Genomic DNA, 24,614 nt, shown 5'->3' with positions numbered 1-24,614 from the left:
ATGAACAAAGTAATGGGGTTAGACAAGCCATGTTATTTACCAACAACACACAAGCCTTCCTACGAATGAGCACTGGTTGTATGATCGCCGGAGCTATTGTTTCTGTGCGGTATTGCCAAAAGTGCCAGGAGTATAAGTGAAGTTTAGTTATAAACTAATTTCGAGAGGATCACGTGCTTATGATTGCTAGCAGCCGGATCCGCATTATCCAATTCTCAATGCACCAATCAGACGACTCCTAAGCTATTACAAATACCCTGGGTTACGTATCACCGCTATCTTCATATTGAAGAATCCCCCCTTCCACCCCTACTCCTCCTTCTTCCTAGATGGGTGACACGGTGGCCCAGTGGTTAGCACTGTTGCCTCACAGCAAGAATGTCTCTGGTTCTAGGCTTTACCAAACCAGCAGACATTTCTGTGCGGAGTTTGCATTTTCTCCCCGTGCTCACGTGGGTTTCCCCCGGGTTCCCCGGTTTCCTCCCACCGTCCAAAAAGCATGCAACTTAAGTTAATTGACTAATCCAAACCGGCACTATAGACATGCTCCTAGTAAAGGGTTATCTCTCAAGAGCAATCACTGGCTGTTCATTGGTTATTACAGCAGGGGTGTTCTCGAGATCTACCTGAGCTCAAACTCCCCTCTCGCCTTGCAACAGGAGGGAGCCCCGGGCTCGAGGATCTTATGAGCTCAGGGCTCTCTCCCAGGACAGCATGCCAAACAAGTTTATAATTAATCATCAGCTAAGTGTGAACTCTTGAAATGTTATTATTTACCCCACCTGCTGGGCAAGTTGTAACAGACAGAGGGCTAGTTGTAACGCATGCTTATAAAAGCAGATTTAACAATTAATTTAAATTCAGTTTACATTCATTCATTCATTCATTCATTCATTCATTTTCTGTTCGGCTTACTCTCTTTATTAATCAGGGGTCGGTTTCCCCAGTGGAATGAACCGCCAACTTATCCAGCATGTGTTTTAAGCAGCGGATGCCCTTCCAGCTGCAACCCATCACTGGGAAACACCCATACACTCATTCACACACATACCTTACAGACAGTTTAGCTTACCCAATTGTAAAAGACAGATTTGGGTTCATTCATTCATTCATTCATTTTCTTTTCGGCTTAGTCCCTTTATTAATCTAGGGTCGCCACAGCGGAATGAACCGCCAACTTTTTTTGTTTTATGCAGCGGATGCCCTTCCAGCTAAACCCATCACCGGGAAACACACATACACACTTATTCACACACTCATACACTACAGACAATTTAGCCTACCCAATTCACCTGTCTTTCACCGCATTCACCGCATGTCTTTGGGCTGTGGGGGAAACCGGAGCACCCAGAGGAAACCCACGAACGCAGGGAAAACATGCAAACTCCACACAGAAATGCCAACTGACTCAGCCGAGGCTCAAACCAGCGACCTTGCTGTGAGGCGACAGCACTACCTACTGCGCCAGATTTGTGTTTAAATATTATTAATTAATTCTAATAATATTAATGGTCTTAAAATTATATTTATTTATTTACATAATTATTTACTTATTCTATTTTTTACGATTAGTATTTTTCCTTTTTAAATTTTAATCATAATAAATAATATATTTATTTTTATCTTATTTTTTTTGCATTTTAGAATTCATAATATTTATCTTTAATTATTCAGATTGAAATACAATGTTGTATCTTATTTTTAATGAATTAAATTATTCATTATTTGACCTTTTTACATTTAAAAAAATATATATTTTTCTCCTTTAGCAATAAACGATGCTTTTGAAGACAATAATAATGATTATATTACAGTAAATCCCAAGATGAACTCAAGATAATGCTCATTTGGTTTATTTTTTTGAGTTACTACTTATATTTATTTGTAATACATTAATGATTTTAATAAAAATGTAAATACTGTTTCACAGCTCATGTCAGTCGTTTTACCTCCAAAAAAAGAAATACTTACAGGTGAGTCTTTTCACTCCACTCCAGCACTTTATCGCTGGTTTAATTTGCCGTTGAGCTGGAATATGTGCTGTTTAAACACATAAGAGTCTCTCACTACGCGGTCTTCTTTAAATTCTGTATTTATAACAAACTTCACGTGTTCTCTCGCCATCGTCATTAGACCCAATGACGTTTCAATAAAGTTCTAGCTGTTTGAACAATATGGCGGCGCCCATGTAGCGGTGTGAATCTGTCAAAGTATATCGCAAAAATGAAGTTTTAAATGGAGATACAAAATCAATAACGCTGAAGAAAAGCTAAATATACCCCCAGCGCTCCAGATGGCTGGTCGATGGTTTTCGCGTAAGTAGACTGTGATCTTTGTTCGCTCTTCTTCATGTATTAGCATCTGACAGTTCACAATATTTGCACATGTTGTGGAATAAACTGCTTAATTTCTGAAAATTATTATTTTTTATGTTGTTAGCAATAACGCAAGGCTACATCACGCGTAGAAATGTTTTAAATTATTATTTATTAATGTTTTAAATGTACATTTTCTTGTACGTTGGTTTGAATCTTTAATACTCATCATGACATTGAGCATTGTGTTATTTACATTGCAGTAAAATAGTTTTGTATTCACACATTCGGACATTCTTCTTAATAATATAATTTCAGATTAAAGTATTATAAATAGTTAAATCATATTAATGACTATCAAACTACACCATTGTTAGCAGTCAAATAAATGCTAATGCGCTAATGTTATGAAGTCATACTAACACATTTAGGACCATGGAGTAAAGTTGGTTTTATATTCGGATATTCAGACATTCCCCTTGATAATATAATTTCATGGCTGAAATGGTATGGATTGAGTGTGTATGGATGTTTCTCAGCTATGGGTTGCAGCTGGAAGGGCATCCGCTGCGTAAAACATATAATGGATAAGTTGGCGGTTCATTCCTCTGTGGCTACCCCAGATTAATAAAAGAATTAATCCGGAAAATATGAATGATTGAATGAATAATAAAAACAATAATAATAATAAGTAAAATTAAAATTTATAAGACAAAATAATAGCAAAATCATAACAATTTTTAAAAACATAACGACAAAATATAAATATAAAAAAGTGTTTTATTGCTTAATAATAATAATAATAATAATAATAATAATAATAATAATAATAATAATACATAACAAATAAAACAAACCAAATAATAACAAAACAAAAGAAAAAAAATTGCTTAATAATATTAATAATAATAATAATAATACATAACAAATAAAACAAACCAAATAATAACAAAACAAAAGAAAAAAATTGCTTAATAATATTAATAATAATAATAATACATAACAAATAAAACAAACCAAATAATAACAAAACAAAAGAAAAAAATGCTTATTATTAATAATAATAATAATAATAATAATAATAATAAATACATATATAATACATATGTAAATCAAATTTTAAATATATGAGACAAAATAATAACAAAATAATAAACCATTATATGAAATATAATGGACAAAAAATTAAAATAAAAAGTATTCCATTGCTTAATAATAATAATAATAATAATAACTATAATAATACATAATAATCATACATAATAATACAAAATATTAATAAATACATAAATAAATGAGAAAATAAAACAAACAAAATAATAACAAAACAAAATTGAAAAATAAAAAGTGTTTTATTGCTTTATAAATAATAATAATAATAATAATACATATATGAATAAAATTTTAATATATATAAGACGAAATAATAAGAAAATGATAACCATTATATGAAAAACATAAGGAAAAAATATAAAAATAAAAAATATTTTATTGCATAGTAATAATAATAATAATAATAATAATAGTAATAATAGATAAATAAAATAAAACAAACAAAACAATAACAAAGGAAAAAACTAAAATAAAATAATGTGAAACATAAAAATAAAATATAAAAATGAATAATAATTTTATTGTTACTGTATTTGCATTTGCATGACGAATCCAAAATGACTTTGATTCTGCAGCATGGTCTAGAATGAATCATAATGAACTAATATTATATTAGTTCATGTAGAAGAAATAAAGCAGCCATTATGTCCCCCCTCCTGCATGCGGTCTCTTTGTACTGGTGAATTATCTGTTTAATGTTTAATGGGACCAATTTAGAAGTTTTTTGTAGGTGTGAAGACATTTGTTTCCAAGGGGACTGGTTGACTGCCACCGAACAGTGTCTCATGTTGCCATAGTTACAGTGAAATATACCCAAGTCTTTGTTTAGTCTGCTGCTCTTCTCTAACAGAACAGATCTGAGCACAATACACCGCATCTACTCAAACTATAGACAAGTTGATCATCTATATTTCACTATATACAGTTGAAGGCTGAATTATTACCCCCCCTGTTTATTTCCCCCCCAATTTCTGTTTAACGGAAAGAATTTTTTTTCAACACATCTCTAAACATAATAGTTTTAATAACTCATTTCTAATGACTGATTTATCTTATCTTTGCCATGATGACAGTACAGTTTCAAGATACTAGCATTTAGCTTAAAGTGACATTTAAAGGGGTGGTCCAGAGTGTATATTTAAGGCTTGGTTGTGTTTATAAGATGCAAAGCAATGTGTGCTCATGCTTCATTTTGATTATATACAGCTACTCCGCTAACATGAAAACGACTGTCATATTTCCTAGTTCCTCTGAAAGGCCCGCCCTCAGGAGGCTCTGATTGGCCAGCTAACATAATGTGCTGTGATTCGCGAATCGGCTCCACGTCATCAGGAAAAGCGTCACGCTCCTACTAGCACACACTTTTGCGCCGTGTAAACAGTGTCAGTCAGATTAGCTGTTAGCAGTATCTGTTTGAGCCGCGAGAGAAACTTTAAATGATTAATCATTTAATAAACAACTTAGATAAACTTAACTATATACTCGGAGAGAACAAAATGACATCTATACTGGCTGCAAAATATTTGTTAAAAATGGCTAATCAACTTATTTTAATAATCTACTCTTTTTATTCTAGTTTTATTCTTATAATTTTTAGCGATATTGTCTATTTTATATATATATATATATTTATTTATTTATTTATTTATTTTTTTATATTTATTTCTCATTTGCTGTACATTTTATTAATGTAATGATGTTAATAAATTACATACTGTATACATATCTAAAATGCTTTGGAAACACTGTAAAAGTCAAGCGAAAAAGGCAATTTTAGATAGAGAGAGGGAGAGAGACAGACTTTACCTGTCAGTGGGTGCACATGGCTCCTAAAATAGCATAAAAGTAAGAGAAATAGTGGATTACTTTTATTTCAGCAGCCTTTTTCAAAACAACTTTGGCCCATTGAAAAGAAAAGGTGTATAACAGTGTCATAATAAATAAAAAATAGTTAAAAATCACATTATTTTTTGTTTGTCGCATGTAGTTGACCATTTATATGAAACGGTGGGCGGGGAGAACCAGCATTAAAGGCACAGGCATCAAAACTGCAACAAGATGCTCAGAGCAGAAAATCCCAATATTCTGGAGGCTGTAATAAATAATCTGATGGGTGTTTTGAGCTGAAACTTTACAGACACCCTCTGGAGACACAAAAGACGTATCTTAAATCCTGAAAAAGAGGTAAAATAGGTGCCCTTTAAAACCCTTTAGAATCTACTGTAACTTTGCCCTAGATTACATGCACTGAATCCTGAATGTAATCTCTAACCGTCTGCACCCACAGGTCCTGGAGTAATGGCCGTGTGGAGGCCTGCTGTGTGTTTGTGGAAGCCGGGTCTGTTTAATCCTGTGGTCCGAGTCAGCGTCTGCAGTCTGTTTAGTGAATCAGGTGTGTGGGAAAAAGAGTACAAGGCCGAGACTCGCCGTCGAGTGGAGCAGTGGTGGCACAGACGCATACAGGAGCAGTGGCGGGCAGACGCGGAGGATCAGGTCAGGCAGGTCTTAACACTTGTGTGCTGTTGGGGAGAGAGATTCAACGATTAACCGATGTCACTATTAACTGCACTTTAATGTGTCACGGTTAATTAATCGTAAAGGCTTACTCTGGGGTGATTTTGAGGCTTAATTTGCCTGTTTTACACCGCAAGCGAAAGCAGTGCGTGAGCAGAGCGTGCGCACCGCGTATGGAGAGCAGAAGCAGCACGCAGGCGTTTGCCTTTCACACCAGCTGCGTCTGCAGCACGCAGCTCTTCGGCAGCAGCTGCAGAGATCAATTCTATCTCTGTCTATTCTATCTAGTTACCTATCTCTCTCTCTATATATACAAATACACTTAAAAAAAACTGCACCAAGGCTTGCGGCAACCTTGCGGTTGTTTCTTTAACCTGCAAGTCTTTATTTTACAAACGATATAGATCATACAGTACTGCATGCTTCTTAAGCTCTATGAGGAGTGTCATTCATGTCTGGTGCACTCAGAAGACAATCGCCTGTGATATCATGCCATTTGGTTTTGATTGTGAGGTTGTTGGCCTAGTTATAATAATATTTATACAATATAGTTATGCTGATATTTGTACATGATCAAACTAGTGTTACTTTCTCCGCTTCAGTGATGTCCAGCGGCAGAGCTCGTGCAAAGGATGAGACATACAAAAGTAATCAATGCATGCCCTACTTTTATTTATTTTCGTGTTGTCAGGTTCACAGTGCTAACAGCTCCTGTGTGAAATAGCTTGAGTGAACATAAAACAAAGCCGAATAAAGCTTTCTTCCTCTGCTTCAGCTGCACAGCACACAGCGAGCTCACTTCATCCAGCATGCGTGTGGAACTACACTACCCACAATACACTTCGCTATGGACTACAACTCCCGTGAATAAATTTTTCGGGCCTAAATAAATGTTTGTTGCAGTTTTTAATCGTTTAAGTTCATTTGATTGACTATATATAAATGAGTGGATATTATTACCGCATTTATTGGGAAAAATTGCTACTTTTTTACTGTCATTCAATGTGTTTTGGTCATTATCAATGCACTGTCACTTTAATTGAGCGTGAGCAGCGCGGCAAAAATAGACCCAGCGCCGAAACAATCGCGGCACTGCTGCTTCAGCGACGCTCACGCCTCGCTCTGACGCGCTGCTGCTGCGTGCGGTATGAAAGCTCTAATCCAGGGGTCACCAAACTTGTTCCTGGAGGGCCGGTGCCCTACAGATTTTAGCTCCAACTTTATTCAAACACACCTGAACAAGCTAATCAAGGTCTTACTATGTATACTTGAAACATCCAGGCAGGTGTGTTAAGGCAAGTTGGAGCTAAACCCTGCAGGGACACCGGCCCTTCAGGACCAAGATTGGTGACCCCTGCTCTAATCTATTAACATGGACGCCGAAAAAACACGCGCTGCTCACGCTTGCAGTGTGAAACAGGCTTTAATTTGGCTACAGCTTCCTCTGTGTTTCAGCAAGTGAGATGATTGTTGGTGACTAATCTTTTTTGACACATATTTTGGGAAACTGCTTTAAAAAGACTCAACAATACATTCTGGGCAAATTGTCTACACTTTCGTTATGTTGGGGACTGTTTTTACCCCCATTGACTTTCATTATAATCACATTTATTGATTGTAAAACCATGACAGCATATTATCATGCATTCTTGATTGTTGATGGTTTTCCCTGTTGGGAAGAAGTAAAATGTGTCACTTTTACTTTTGATCATCTGAAAAAGGATTGTTTGTGTGTGTGTGATTGTGTGTGTGTGTGTGTGTGTGTATTAGGGCTGTGCGACTTCAAATTGAGATCGAAATCAAATCGCAATTTGAAACATTGCGACTAGTCGTGCATTAGTCAAAGAGTGTGTGTCTCCTGAGCTTTTTGATTGAAAGAAACTGTTTCTGGAGGAAAAGAAAAGCATTTACAGGGAAGCCACTTTTGTCTGAGTTGGTCTCTGTTGGCTTTTAAACCTTCAAGAGGAACCGAGAGTCGTCTGCTTTTTCGTGAGGACGCCGGTTTCTCCATTGTGGCTCTTTGTGAGGCTGCATTTGCTGAACACATTTATTATCGCAGTCATTCAGAGACTGAACGTTAAACTGAAAGCTCGGGTTTGGATGTACAGTGCTCAGCATAAACGAATACACCTCTCACACATCTCTCTTTTAATTTAATATCGTCTGAATGCTTTACAATAAAGTGTAAGTGTAAATACAGAGGAGAGGAGAATCTTGTTCCTACGATACGCGGTGCGAGCGAACGCTCATTCAGTGCTGCTGGCCGCGTTTTGGAGGCAAGGTGGAATCGCCCGAATCCAGGCACAGTAGATGCTGTTCTGTTTTTTCACAGGCCAAGTAGACACAACATGGCTGCTGTTTAGGCTGAAGTAGTTCACTGAATCTGCTGTTAATATGCAGACCTATCATCATGCCTAATACAAAGAAATTATTAAAGTGACGATCGGGTACGGGTCGGGTACAGAGACATACAGTATATCAGATAAAACTCAGTGGCGCAGCGGACGGGCCCGCGTGAACCCCCCACTTCAATATGTGTTCGCTATATGGTCTAAAGCAGGGCTATTCAATTACAAATTTAGTTGGGCCAGATTGTCAAACCAAGAAGGTTAGCTGGGCCAGTCATTTTAGCGGCAAAGCAGCTCATATGGACAAATTTTAAATCCAACACAAACAAATTTATTAAAAAAAACATCAGGTTTATTCGATCGTCTTTTAACTTTGGTCAGTTTGCAGAGCAAAGGGTGCATACAAAAAGAGCTGAGTTAACAGAATCTGAGGGCGTACTCGCACGATGTACAGTTGCCTTGAACCGGCTTGTCCTCCCTCCCGTTTCCCCTGACAGCCCGCACTCACGTTGCATTCGGGCCTGAGCACGCTTACGTCATCAATGATGCGCTGTTCAGTTGAAGAAGCGCTCTCGCTCAGCACAGTCAAGATTTCTTTATATCATTATATCATTTTAGTGGTTTAGGATGCAGTGACACGCAGTCAAATATTTCGCCGAACATATCAGCCACTTCTGACGCTCATAAACAATCATAAAATCCTCATACTGCCGGAATTAGGAGGTTTGCTAGAGGTGCAGCTGTGGTGCAGTGAGGGGTTTGCGTCCTTAATAATCTACAACAGTTTGCGTTCATTAAACAGTAAGAATGAATAATAAATTTATATGAAACAGGCCCTTAAAAGTCACGTCTCGTCTTCAGTTTCGGCCTCAGGTAGGCTTTGCACCCTACAAGTGTACCGCGCCTGAGCCCAAGTGAACCGTGCTCAGGCACACCACTTCCAATCGGGCACGCTCTGCATTGTTTGCATGTTGCAGGCTACGTAATGTAAGTAGGGTTATTTTGGCGGGACTATAGACATAATAAATACTTTATATTTATATTAATGTAATATATTAAATAACAATTAATGAATAATATATATCTATGGGCAGAACCACGAGCTGGGCTGGGCCGCTCGGAGGTTGATTCTGGGCTGCTTGTTGCCCGTGGGCTGCCAATTGAATAGCCCTGGTCTAAAGTATGTAAACACGATCATAACACGTCAGACACCCCCCCCCCCCACTGAGCGTGATTTCCGCGACCGTCAGACCCCCCCTCCCCCCACTGATGAGCGTGATTTCTCACAGGGGCCCCTGTCAGCAGTCCGTGCAGGGGGGCCCCCGCATTTTGCGCTACGCCACTGATAAAACTATATGTGCAGGCAGGTGGCAGGTGGATGATTAGTATGAAGCCGCACATTCGGGTGTCATTTCAGCTGATCTGCGCATCTCTACTACTTCTATTGTTAAAATATATTTATTATCTGTTTTTTGTCCTGTCTCTGTAATTGTGAAGCTCTGTCACCAAAACAAATTCCTCGTATGTGTGAACATACTGTACCTGACAATAAAGCTCTTTCTGAATCTGATTCGTCAAAATAGCAACGCGCCAATAATGCGCCTTAACACACCTCCTTTATAAACCAGCACACCCGTGAGTCCACAAAGTGGTGCAAATGAATTTGCTATTTAAACAGCGTGGTGCAAAACGTGAAAATGACAGATGCGCTAGTCTAAAAAAACCAATAAATCGCATCATACACATCTTGCGCCTTATTGCTCCGGGTGTATGATTGTTCTCACTTCACACAGGGATTATTTTTTAGTCATTGTGCTCCAGATAAAAAAAAAATAAAATCAAAATATGCTTCTGTGTGAGCTGCGAACTTCATTGGCGTTGCCTTTGTGAAAAGCGACCTCGGTTGTTTACATGAAATTGATCAGCGTTTATCCACCCACCTGAAGACTGAATCACGGGTTATAAGGAGCGACGTGTTCTCCGCTCGAACACGTCTCTCTGTCTCTTTCAGCCGCTGAATAATTCAGGCTTTTTGACCCGCGCTGATTAATGCTTGGCCAGTGCGGCGAGCTTCTTCAAAGCCATCATGAATCATTAAGCCGTGCGGAGAGTCTGACTGAATGAATGAGCATAAAGCGGGTCTCGCGGGTCAGCAGAACGCCTTTAAACAGCTGATGGGAAGACCTCATGCTAGTCTGAGAACGGCTCCAGCAGACTGAGCTCCGTCTTTATACGGTTGAAGTCAAAATTATCAGCCCTTCTGTGAATTTTTCCAATTATTTTCCAGATGATTTAACAGATTCAGGAATTTTTCACAGTATTTCCTTTTGTTTTATTTCGGCTAGAATAAAAGCAGTATTAAATTTTTTTATGCCCATTTTGAGGTCAATATTATTAGCCCCCTTTAGCAATATTTGTTTTGGATTGTCTACAGAACAAACCACTGTTATGCAGTGACATGCCTAATTACTCTAATTAACCTAGTTAAGCCTTTAAATGTCACTTTAAGCTGTATAGAAGTGTCTTGAAGAATATCTAGTCTAATATTATTTACTGTCATCATGACAAAGAGAAAATAAATCAGTTATTAGAGATGAGTTATTAAAACTATTATGATAAGAGAAGAGTTGAAGAAAATCTCTCCATTAAACAGAAATTGGGGAAAAAATAAACAGGGGGGCTAATAATTTTGACTTCAACTGTATGCTTATGGTTTGATTGCAAGATGGTCTACTTGTGCAGTTATTAAAGAAAAGAGCGATTTACGTAGGGCTGCACGATTAATCAAAGGGGATTTTGTTTGCTTCACTTATCCACAGTTCACTGAGAACGTTTACATAGACTCCAATACTCTGATTTTAACACCATTAAGACAATACAACTTATCCAGCACATGTTTTACGCAGCGGATGCTCTTCCAGCTGCAACCCATCACTGGGAAACACCCATACACTTTCATTCACACACATACACTACGGACAATTTAGCTTTACCAATTCACCAATAGCGCATGTGTTTGGACTTGTGGGGGAAACCGGAGCACCTGGAGGAAACCCACACGAACACTGGGAGGAAAGGGAGAGGGGGTGATCAACAGAATGGGGAAGTCCCAGAGTAAAATGAGAAGATATGATACACTGGTGTTTTTGGGATTATGGAAAACCTTTTCTTTACACTGTTTTTATATTATTTGTATCTATTTTATTTATACGTTTCTCTTTGGGCAAAACACTTTGATTTGCCACTGTGTATGAAATGTGCTGTAGAAATAAACTTGCCTTGATGTAATTCTGATGTAATAACTTTACTGTACATTACCAACCAGGACAAATTTAAAGTCCACAGTTCCAAGTCTATACAAATTATTATTGTTGTTTTACCATGTGTTTGAGAATTAACAGTAATAATAGGCTACTCATATTAACCTTTATTCTACATCTACAGAATCATGAAAAAATCCTGATCTTTATTTTAAGCAAAACAATTCAAGATTCTCATTTTAGCCAGAATCGTGCAGCCCTAACATGTGGACTAGGCAATCTCACTGATACCTATGCCAGAATTTTTGCAGTTTCTGTATTTCAAATAGTAGTATCTAGGGTTGCACGGTTTGCCAGTACTATGGTAGTATCGCGATACTATGGCTCCAAAATACTGGCAGTGCCACTGTACTTTGTAAGCGGTAGTATCATCATTAATAGTTCATCAACAATAGATAATGTTGCATGTGGAAAGTCACTAAAATGCTCACATTTTTGTGCAACAATGGACCATTTTATTAAAACAGTCTGTGGAGCTCTTTAAGGTTGCAAAATGGTGTAGAATTCATGCCTTATTTATTATTGTTTTTTCTTTCTCATTGTCTTTATTTCTTTGGCTTTACCTTTATTATATTTCTTTAAAATTGTTACATTTCTCTTGTTGCAAAAAAGTAATATTTGTATTGCTTGTACTATACTTCTATCCACTTGTATTTCCGTCTGTTGTAATTGCCTGCTGTTATTGCAATAAAAAAAGAAAGTGCTCCTGTAAAGAAACACAGATTTAATTCATGTTTATTTATATAGTGCTTTTCACACAGTGTCGATGTCAGATTCCAAGGTAAAAGTGAAAATGAAAATTGTACTTGCAAAGAAAAGTTAAGTTAAAAAAATAAAAATATTCTCTTAAAAAAAGAGTTCACGCCTATTATGGTAGCCTAATGCATGTTTTCTAACACTTCAGCTCGAACGCTCATCTGAATCAGTTCATTTCTGTTGCTGTTAATATGATTTAGTAGCCACAACTGAGACAGTCTCTTTAAAAGAACCACTCACCAAGTGAAATTTTGAATTCAATTCAATTCACCTTTATTTGTATAGCGCTTTTACAATGTAGATTGTGTCAAAGCAGCTTCACATAAAAGATCATAGTAAATTGAAACGGTGTCAGTTCAGTTTTCAGTGTTTAAGTTGTTTAACCGAACCATGCAAGCTAGAGGCGACAGCGGAGAGGGAAAAAAACTTCACCAATTGGCGAATGTGAAGAATTAAAAAACCAGAGTGAGGGAAATCAGGCTCAGTTGGGCACGACCATTTCTCCTCTGGCCAAACGTCTTGTGCAGAGCTGCAGTCTAGGCGCTGGAGGGTGGAGAATGCTGAACCTCAGCGAGACTGGTCTGTCCCTGAAGCGTCACAGGAATCAGTCTCATGTTCTCCACTCATCCATGACCACCACAGCAGCTGCTCAGGATACGGCCTGGTCCAGGATTATGGAAACCTTGGGATCCTTACGTCGCTGGTCTTGGATCGAATCCGTGGTGCTGCATAGTCTCTGGGGGCCTTGGGAAGAGTATCCCCAGGTGGAAATAAACGAGTGTTTATTTAGTGTTTATAAACGAGATGCAGAATCCTGTGTGGAGCACATTCATGTATCATACCACTAAATGATGCACTGAGTGTATGCTTTACTAAAGAGATCGGTCTTTAATCTAGTTTTGAACTGCGAGAGTGTGTCTGAGCCTCGGACATTATCAGGAAGGCTATTCCAGAGTTTAGGAGCCATAAATGAGAAGGCTCGACCTCCTTTACTCGACTTTGCTGTTCTAGGTACTACCAGAAGCCCTGAGTTTTGAGATCTTAAAGAGCGAGTTGGATTGTAGCGAGACAGAAGATTGGTTAGATAAACAGGAGCTAGATTATTTAAAGCTTTATAGCAGGGGTGTCCAAACTCGGTCCTGGAGGGCCGGTGTCCTGCAGATTTTAGCTCCAACTTTCCTCAACACACCTGCACGGATGTTTCTAGAAAGCCTAGTAAGTGCTTGATTAGCTAGCCCAGGTGTGTCTGATTGGGGTTGGAACTAAACTTTGCAGGACACCGGCCCTCCAGGACCGAGCTTGGACATGCCTGCTTTATAGGTAAGAAGCAATATTTTAAATTCAATACGAACCTTAACAGGCAGCCAGTGTAAGGAGGATAAGATTGGGGTGATGTGATTATATTTTCTAGACCTGCTAAGAACTCTGGCAGCTGCATTTTGTACTAGCTGAATGTCTTTGGATTGTTACCTGATAAAACTGAGAAAAAAATAGATCAAAACCCCAAAATAGCTAAATAGGACACATTGAAGCATTTTTGACCACTTCATAGAGCCTAATTGTGTTGGCAAATTGTTCATTTGTAACAAATTTCCTTGGTATCATTAGTATCTTTATATTAATGTACTTTTTGTTGGTCAGTTATCTACATAATAAACAATGAATAAATTTTAGTGACGTGCAAATAATACTTTTGGGCCTTAAGGAAATTATGAATTACATTCAAGTTGGCCTATTATAACATAAAATATAGTATTTCTGACAATTTTCTTCATAATTTGAGTTATGAATAACAGTATCGCAATACTACTTGGTATCGTAATTCTTCAGCTAGTATACTATCGTAAGATTAATTAATGGTATCGTGACAACCCCAGTAATATCGATATCGGTAAAACCTATAATGACTATTTTGTCTTTCATGTTCAGAGCTCCCGGAAGAAATTCTACGTCCTCTCCATGTTCCCATACCCATCGGGCCGACTGCATATGGGCCACGTGAGGGTTTACGCCATTAGCGACACCATCAGCCACTTCCAGAGGATGAGAGGCCATCAGGTAACTCCGCTCTTCAAAACTGTAATATCAGGATTTACACTGCTGTCACCAACACACACACACACACACACACACACACACACACACACGCACGCACAATGGGATGCTTTCTCCTCTCTGCTGCCTCATTTTTATATTCATCCACCTACACACAGACATACCAAAACAGTCCCATAAATGTAAAAGCCGTAGTCAAGGTCTGCTGGAAAGACGTGCGCTTTTAATTATGAGGTGTCTGGATAATGGAAACGGTGTGAATATGCTCTTAATTAGAGCTGCTCTTCAAAGTTTGTCATGTTGTGAATGTGCTCACACCTTTTGAAAAACGACGCTTTCTAAAGAAACACCACTACTAAAAACCCAATCTTGTGAGAGCAGTTCTGACGAATACTTCCAGTTTATTACTAGGAGATGACGGACGTTATTCTGATGGAGTGTGTTTAATAGAGGTGGGCGGTGTGACCTGACTTGATATCAGCGCGTGATTCATTTTATGTCATGGTAACAGGACATAGAGGAGTATAGAAGTGCCATGTTGCTGGAAATTCAGCATATGATTTCTGACCGTGTGTTTAAGGCTGATTCCGTATACGGTGCTCAACGTATATGTGTACACCTCTCACAAATCTCTCATTTAGATTCATATTTTCTTTAGGATGCTTTACAATATTATATTTGGGCATATACATATACATTAGATTAGTCAGTGCTGTAGCCAAATCTGGAGCTCATCTAATAAATAACTTACGATAACGATCCAAAATTAGCACAACTAAAGGTATATGCTTGTGGAAAATATACGTATATGTAGGTGCCTGATGACTGAAAATAGATCGCATAGCAGATATCGCAGCCTCTGTTACTATTTACCTTGCCCTTTTCTGTTAACATTTATTATTATTATTTATTTAGGATCTGTCTTTTCACATTCTGACTCCAGTGCCTCAGTATTAAACTGTTCAAATGACTATAATTAAATGAAATATTCTTAAGAATAAAATACGAGGTGTTCTTTGGGAGAGTGTACCTGCATTTTGATATTATATTGTCATTCTGGATCATATAATGAGTGGCTTAAAATGGTCTTAAATTGTCGACAATATTGTTTATCATAATATATTTTGGTGCAATATATCCTACAACAAAAACTAGATATCATGACAGGCCTACAGCATACCTGTCAACCCTCCTGTTTTTCCCGGGATCATCCCATAAAAGTATTCCTCCCATATTTTCAGTCTTTCTCTGAAGAGTGGCAAATAAACATTAAAGAGCCGAGCTTCCTTATATGCAACCCATACCTCCGAACCACCAGGGGCCGCCCCTTGCTCTTAAATGCGAGTCTGTTCTGTGCTTTTGCTTTTGTTTAGGCGTAAAAACGCTTTGAATAAATATAAAAATGGCGGGAATCCCTTTCCTTTTCATTACAGGTGCCGTCGCCCCTTCATAAACAATCCTCAAAACAGTCAATATAGCGGTGCGTGACTGTCAGTTGACGCGCTCCATAGTCATAAATAGACGGTGTTTCCCAAACGAATTCTGTACACGCGATTTGAAGTGGATCGAAAGTCTGGGTTTTGGGTGCGTGTTTAAACAGACATATACACATAATTAATAATAATAATAACATCTAAAGATGTCGATCTTGGTGGGTTTTTTCAAACACAACTAATTTCGTCCTAAATGAGCATAAATAGTCAGGAAAGCAATCGAAAGCTTTCATTATAACGCTAGATGTGCGCATTTTTAAAGTGACGCCTGTTATTTAATGAAATCAAACGAAAGAAATCTAAATAAATAACAGATTCATCCGTTGCTCTTTAATCAGAATGTATGAGTTATACAGTGAAGAAACAGCTAATGAGATTTGATAGCTTGATTCTATGTCATTATGATAGCTATTAATTTTAATAAGCTGAACTGTTTGCTAATGTATTTGCTGCTAATGTATACTATTTAATTTTTCTATAATAATAATAATAATAATAATAGTAGTAGTAGTAATAATAATAATAATAATAATAATAATAATAATAATAATAATAATAATAATAATAATAAAACATATTACTGACTATTTAACTGTTTATTTACAGTGAAACAGCTCCAAATTAACATATTTAATAATTTAGGGATTTTTTAAAGAGGAGGGGTCCCATATTATGGTGTGCGTATCCCTTATTTTCACATCCCAATGTTGACAGGTATGCTACAGCAGCTTGCACATTGGTAAAACAATAATTACAACATGATACATGTCTCACCACCCTGTTTGCTTGCTTTCTTCAGTCTCTAATGACTCTAATGTTGTCTTTTGGAGTGTCCTCTTTTCCTCCTCCCCGCTGTCCTGTAAATCATGTCCTCATCCATCTCTGTCCGCTCCGTGACCAATCTCTCGCTCCTCAAAGGGACAGGCAGCATCTGGTGTGTGTTGTAAGCGCCACATTAAGTGTGTGAGGATTTAATGGAGCTTGACGAAGGGCTGCCGCTGATTGAATTGGAATTGACAGTGTTCGCAGAGAGACGATCAATCTCTGTGTGTTGTCATTGACTTGAATTGCTATGTTTACTTCATTTTGGAAGTTGTTTAGGGAATGAGTCAAAGAAAAAAACTGGCTGCCTAGTAAGACGACTTAACCAAGCGGAGGACTTCTGCTTGTGTCAATAGACTGAGGTCATAAGTTAAAAATTGTGGGAAAAATATGAACATTTTATTCGTCAGTACTCTAACTGCTAAAATTACCCACAATACATTGGACGACAATTTGATTAGAAACTACAAACTTGGGTAAAAAGTGTAAACAAACTACAAATATGGCAGACGCACAAGCTCAACTGTCAAGTAGAGAGGCTTCAGTAAAGTTGTTTGAATGACTGTTAATTAATATATAGTCAACTGGAAAATATTTCAATCAGGGGTTTCGTCTTGTATTCAATTCATCTTTGATTTTACAGCACTTTTACAATGAAGATTGTGTCAAAGCAGCTTAACATAGAAGTTCTAGTAGATTGAAACTGTGTCAGTCCAGTTTTCAGAGGTGAAGTTCAGTTCAGGTTTAATTTTCACTGCTGAAAGTCCAAACACCGGAGAGCAAATCCATTGATGCGCAGCTCTACAAGTCCCAAACTAAGCAAGCCAGTGGTGACAGTGACGAGGAACAAACTTCATCAATTGATGAAAGTGAAGGAAAAAGCCTTGAGGAAAACCTGGCTCAATTGGGCACGACCATTTCTGCTCTGGCCAAACTTCTTATGCAGAGCTGCAGTCTAGGCAGCGAACGCTGGACATCTATCATGGAGAAGCTGCAGGTGTGAGTAGGTCACCGTTGGGTGATCAGGTTGGCCCACGACATCAATGCTGAGACTCCTCTGTCACTGGGGTCTTTCAGGAATCAGTCTCATTCTCTCCACTCCTCTAGGACCACCACAGAACTGCTCAGAATGCGGCCTGGTCCAGAATTATGGATACCTCTAGAAATCCTCTAGGGTTGGCATCCTCTCTTCACAGGTCTTGGATCACAGCAATGGTGCTGCACAATCTCCAGAGGCCTCGGGATGAGTATCCCCAGGTGGTAGATTAACCTGCTGCTGCTTCCCCAGTAAGGTTGGTAATTAAATATAGCAGAAATGTGGATGATGCGTCACAATAATCAATATATCGACTTATCTTGCAATACTTGGAGATGACCTCGATCATTTTTGCCATTGCAATATATATTTACAAATTCACAAAAAACGTTAAAGCCTACAATGACATATACGGTCTACCTCACCACTGTCAAAGTTTATAACTGGACATTTACCTAATAGGACATTTAATAGCATATGTAATAGGACGTTTACCTTTATAACGTTAAATTATAGAATCTAAATAACCTTAAAGATCCCTTATTATCTCCAACAACAGGCTGATATAAATGCATATAGGAAATATAAATTTATATAATCTAGTTCCGAATTAGCAATAATCTACATATAACTGGGTTATATTCTTGGGTTTTTAATTATATACTCTCTACTGAAAAAAACAGCTTAAACCCAGCCTAGGCTGGTTGGCTGGTTTTAGCTGGTTGACCAGCCTGGTTTAAGGGGGGTTTTGGCAATTTCCAGGCTGGTTTCCAGACATTTTCAGCCTGGTCTTAGCAGGTCAGGCTGGAAAATGACCAGCTAAATCCAGCTTAGATAGGCTGGGAGCCCAGCCAAAATCAGCTATGTCCAGCTAAGACCAGGCTGGAAACGAGCCTGGAAATGGCCAAAACCCCTCTAAAACCAGGCTGGTTAACCAGCTAAAACCAGCCAACCAGCCTAGGCTGGTTTAAGCTTGATTTTAAGCAGGGATTTAATTCGAAACAGTAACAGCCCAGAGTGTGTATTTTTCGCGAGCGGGTTGCTGCTGCGGCGGATCGCGATGTTAACTCAGCATCATAATGTCTATCGGAGGTGGACGATGGCATCGTCTATCGACCCAACCCTAATAAGTATGCGAATTGGGACGTAGCACAGGTGTCTCTGTTATGCTTCACTTGTTTACTGTCGGTTGCTAGGTTACCAATACTACAGTCAGCCACTCTAGCAACTTGATGGAAACACAGCTAAATCACATTTAGGTTTTTTTTTTCTGTTTTTGGTGAACTTTAAAGGAACTCACTTCACATTAGTCTTAAAACAACAGCTGTTGGCTTTATCATAATTTGGAGTTGCTGTTTAAATAAAAAAAAAACACTTCAGAGTGTGATGTAAAATCACAATCGCTAAAAGTCTCCAAGGTAGTGTGCTCCAAAACAGTATTAAAATCCACGTTTAGAAGATATAAAGCTGATATAAACATCCAAAGCTTGTAGTTTGTCACTTCTGCCAAAAATGGATTAATTCAGGTTCTCATCAAATCTTCTGACCAATCAAAATCTCTCTAATGTCTGACATGCCCCGCCCCCTTCAAAATGCTTCTTATTTGCTTTTCATTTGATGCGCTTGACCTCGGCCAATCACACTGGCAGAGCTGTGATAAAAACAAAACGCTATTGGCTGTTTTTAAAAAAGGGAAGGAGCTACACCATATCCCGTCCTCTCTTTGTGTTTCTGTTGAGATTATGTCAAACATTGATTAAATAATGCAAATTTCAGAGCACATCACGGGACCTTTAAGAACATTTTTACATGATCTGTAAGGACTTGATCTGATTTTGTACTCTTTTGACATGTTTTCTGTCATCAAACCTCTCCATGCTGCCAAAAACTGGATAGACAAGAATGCATCTCCATAGCTGAGATTGACGTTTGTGCTTGACAGCCGTGTCAGTGTGTTGTTTTCCCTGTTTCTGTCAAAAATAAGAGGATTTACAGTGTTCAGTCATGCTCAGACAGACATCCACCTACACACACACACACACACACAGAAAAGCAGCAGACCTGTTGAAACATGGCAAAGTCTGGCTCTGGATTTGTGTTCGTTACATGTGTGGGTCAGTCATGCTGCAGATGGAGGAAATATTATACAACTGTTGCATCATTGCATCTGCTTCTGTAATGTACAATTCTAAACCACCTGCATCTGACAATACAAGAGCTTTTACCTCATTATTAATGGCCACTTCACAAAATGCCTTAGTAAACTATTTCACTTTCGTCTGTTTACTCTTTATGTAGGTTTATTATCATTAGGAGGACCTATTGTGCCCCCTTTTTATAAGATAGAAGATACTATGAGATAAGATACTACTTATAAGATAGATTTATAAAATACTAATATCCCTAGAGTGTGTATGGTACTTTTCAGCTCAAAATACCATACAGATAATCATTTATAACTCTTTGAAACTGACCCTTTTAGGCTTAGATCCTAATTTGGTGACTGTCGCTTTAAATTCAAATGAGATTGTGCTCTTTTCAAAAGAGGGCGGAGCTACAAATGCCTGTGTGTCAGCATAGTGGTAGATTCACAAACAACACTAATGTCTTATGCTAATGAGGAAGAGATAGTGATTAGTGGGCGGGGCTTCCCCCTCTGATGACACGTACAAAGTGAGAATGTCAATCAAAGTGTTTCTGCAGACTGTTAATATCAAGTGTGATTATAAAGAATAGAAATAATTCATTTTTACCATTAGAGGCTGCTGATATTTACACACTTCTGACACACAACTGTGTTAAACCCCGAATAAAAGGGATTTTTAGCATAATAGGTCCACTTTAAAACATAAATAAACATCGATATTTGAAATGAAGGCTGTGGCCGAATGCTTAGGCAGCTAACTTGTTCCCTCTCTGCACAATTAGACTGTGACTCTCTGGATTTCAGACAGACTACTGGGACAGCACAAAGATTTAATTATGTACAACTGAATACAGAGAGCTTTGGTGATGGCTAAGGGAATATTTGCTGGCTACAATGCTACTCACTATAAAAAGCCATTCAAAAACAGTCAAAAACATGCATTTAGGTAAGGAATTAAACCTTATTACTCTTAACTTTTGTCATATATTTTTTTCCACACATTATTTTATTTATCTGCTTTACATTTCACCAGAAAACCTAAATTATTATTTTTTGTTTTTGAAAAAACATGTATTTAAAGATTTGCAATGGCAGAACAGTGAGATAGGTGTCTCATGTCATCATATACAATAATATAGCCATATATTATACAATCGTCCATCGGCTAGTAATTCAAATCTTTTTTTGAAGGGTAAAATTAACAAAAATAAATAAATGAGATTAAAATATAAATAGTAGTCGATGCCAATATAGCACCATGGTGCTCACGGTGACCCGAGTTCGATTCCTGGCTCGAGGTCCTATGCCGACCTTTCCCTTCTCTCTGCTCCCAATACTTTCCTGTCTGTCCTCCACTGTCCTATCCCAATAAAAGGTAAAAAACTAAAACTAAAAAATAATAATAAAAATAGTCTAAGACACATTGTCCAAAAACTCCCATAGAGGATGCCAGATATGCCAAGTCAGTTTTTCTAAGGGTAAGAAAATGGCAATCTGATTTATCCACATATTGACAGAAGGAATGTTAGGAGAGGACTAACCAAAAGAATACGTGCTTGCTAGATACGTACAAAGGTGTAACACAAATTCTAGTCCATGACTAAGGTGTAGAGCAGTTTTACAATTCAGAAGATAAATAGCTGGAGATAGGGCAAATGGTGCAAACATGCATCAAAGTACCAACATTGGATTTGCACTTAAAGCAACATTAGGAAATATCTTATTGAGACGAACTGGTGTTAAATAAGTTCTGTAAAATATTTAGAAAACCTATATTGGAACATTTCAACATAACATAAATATAAGATAAAAATGTAATTGAGAAAAAAATATATATTGAACTGGAGCAAATTTCTCAAACCAACACAATAATTTATAGAGGTGCAGTACTGAAACAAAAAATAATATTTTATACAATACAATACTATGCGATACAATACAATATGATCAAATAAAATATCATACAATACAATAATATACGATACAGTACAATACAACACGCTATGACACAATACAATATTATAAAATACAATGCTAACCAGTAGATTGAAGTATGATACAATACAATAAAATACGATACGATAAAATAAAATGCAATTTAGTATCTTAAAATAGAATACAATGCAATAAAATACGATACAAAAAGTTATGACAAAATACGATACAGTAAAATACAATACCATAAAATATGATACGATACATTACAATGTAATACAATACAATAAAATACTAAACAATACGATATGATAGAATACGATACAATAAAATACAATAAAACAAAATACGATATGATACAATACAATGAAATAAAATACGATACAATACAATAAAATATGATACAATACAATATGATAAAATAAAATAAACTACAATACAATGCAAAAAATGCAAGAAAATAAAGTGTGATACGATACAATAAAATACAGTACAATACGTTACGATATATTATGATTCAATAAAAAACAATACAGTAAAATATGATATGACACGATTCAATACAATGCAATACAATAAAATACAATACAATAATATATGATACGATACGATACAATACAATGGGATAAAATAAAATACAAAACCTTAAAATATGATTTAATGCAATAAAATATGATACATTACAATAAAATATGATACGATAAAATACGCTACAATAAAACACAATACAGTAAAATATGACACGATACGATCCAATACAATGCGATAAAATACGCTACAATGCAATACAGTAAAATACGATACAATACAATACAATACAATGCGATAAATACAATACAATACAATTCAATACCTTAAAATATGATATAATGCAATAAAATACGATAAAATATGATACATTACAATAAAATATGATACGATAAAATACGCTACAATAAAATACAATACAGTAAAATATGACACAATACGATCCAATACAATGCGATAAAATACGCTACAATGCAATAAAATAAAATACTGTACAATACGATACAATGCAATACGATAAAATATGATAAAATAAAATACCATACAACAAAATTGTATTAAATAAATAAATAAAATATAATATTGTAGGTCAAAAAATATTGTCCTATTTTCTTATGCTAATTTCTTTTCTCCCTCCTAGTAAATCAGGGATGCTTGTTACTGGCGGGTTTTAGAGCAGCGCAGCGATGCTATTAGTCCTTCAGTAGATATGGGGCTTGAGTTTGACATCTGAGGGTCTTGGTTTTGGTCCAGTCTGGCCCATTATAAGTCCAGGCTCTCATTGACCCAACAGTAGAATAGTGGCTAGTAGTAATACAAACTTTACTGAGCACTACTAACCGCTAACTTTATACAGGGAGTTTCTCACTGTGATTAGCAGACTCAGCTTGATAAAACCCTTCATAAACGATGCTGGCAGTCTTGTGTTGTAATGTGTAGCCTGTGAGTTGTGTTAACTTATTAGTGCGTGTTAGTTGATGGTTTGTTGTGTGCTACTGAACTGAAATGTGTGTGTGCTGCTTGGTTTAATAATGTTCAGCACTTCACTAACCAATGAGATGCAGCTGGTTACCATGGAGACGGCATCTCCTTCAGCACTGCTCACCGCTGTTCACTTAAAGCAGAAGTGCATCCAAAACTCATCACATCTGCAACACAAAAGCTTAGCTTGTGAAGGTGCTCCACACAGAGCTTTTCACAGGTTCATTGGGATCTGTCAAGCTCCTGGAAAGCACCCTGAAAGATTTCTGAAATCACACAATAGTTTTATGTAAGGAACAGAAAATTATGTCCTCCCTCTTTGGAAAATATATCATGTCTGAGGAATACATATTCTCTATAATAATAATAATAATAATAATAATAATAATAATAATAATAATAATAATAATAATAATAATAATATAATAATAATAATAATAATAATGATAATAATAGAAATAATAATAATAATAATAACACAATAATAATAATATTAATAATAATAATATTAATAATAATAATATTAATAATAATAATATTAATAATGATAATAATAATAATAATAATAATAATAATGATAATAATAGAAATAATAATAATAATAATAACAACAATAATAATAATAATATTAATAATATTAATAATAATAATATTAACAATAATAAATTAACAATAGTAATATTTATAATAATAATAATATTAATAATAACAATATTAATAATATAATTAATAATAATAATATTAACAATAATAATAATAGTAATAATATTATTAATAATATTAATAATATTAATAATATAATATTAACAATAATAATATTATAATAATAATATAATAAATAATAATAATAAATTCATAATAATATTAATAATATTAAATTATAATAATAATAATATTAACAATAATAATATTTATAATAATATAATAAATAATAATAATACTAATATTAATAATATTAATAATAATAATAATAATAATAATATTAATAATAATAATAATAATAATAATAATAATAATAATAATAATATTAATAATAATAATATTAATAATAATAATATTAATAATAATAATAATAATAGAAATAATAATAATAATAGTAAATGAATTAATAATAGTAAATTAAAATAAATAAATATTTATTGAGGGCGTCACGGGGATGTAGCACAATCGCCTCGCAGCAAGAGGGTCGCTGGTTCGAGCCTCGGCTGGATCAGTTGGCATTTCTGTGTGTGGTGTGCGGTCTGGCACAATA

At 36.2% G+C, this 24,614-nt stretch overlaps 1 protein-coding gene across 1 annotated transcript in view; it reads left to right on the top strand.

Annotated features, from left to right (window-relative positions):
- Positions 1–2,175: 2,175 nt before the first annotated feature.
- lars2 (leucyl-tRNA synthetase 2, mitochondrial) overlaps positions 2,176–24,614 on the top strand; it is a 74,215-nt gene continuing 51,776 nt past the window's right edge. Inside the window, 3 exon segments of the mRNA XM_056476126.1 lie at positions 2,176–2,315; positions 5,716–5,921; positions 14,296–14,424. Coding sequence (XP_056332101.1) covers positions 2,294–2,315; positions 5,716–5,921; positions 14,296–14,424 — 357 coding nt within the window. The 5' untranslated portion in view covers positions 2,176–2,293.

This window comes from Danio aesculapii, chromosome 16 (assembly GCF_903798145.1).
Source record: "Danio aesculapii chromosome 16, fDanAes4.1, whole genome shotgun sequence".
Classification (NCBI taxonomy): domain Eukaryota; kingdom Metazoa; phylum Chordata; class Actinopteri; order Cypriniformes; family Danionidae; genus Danio; species Danio aesculapii.
This window is presented reverse-complemented; position numbering and strand designations above follow the sequence as displayed.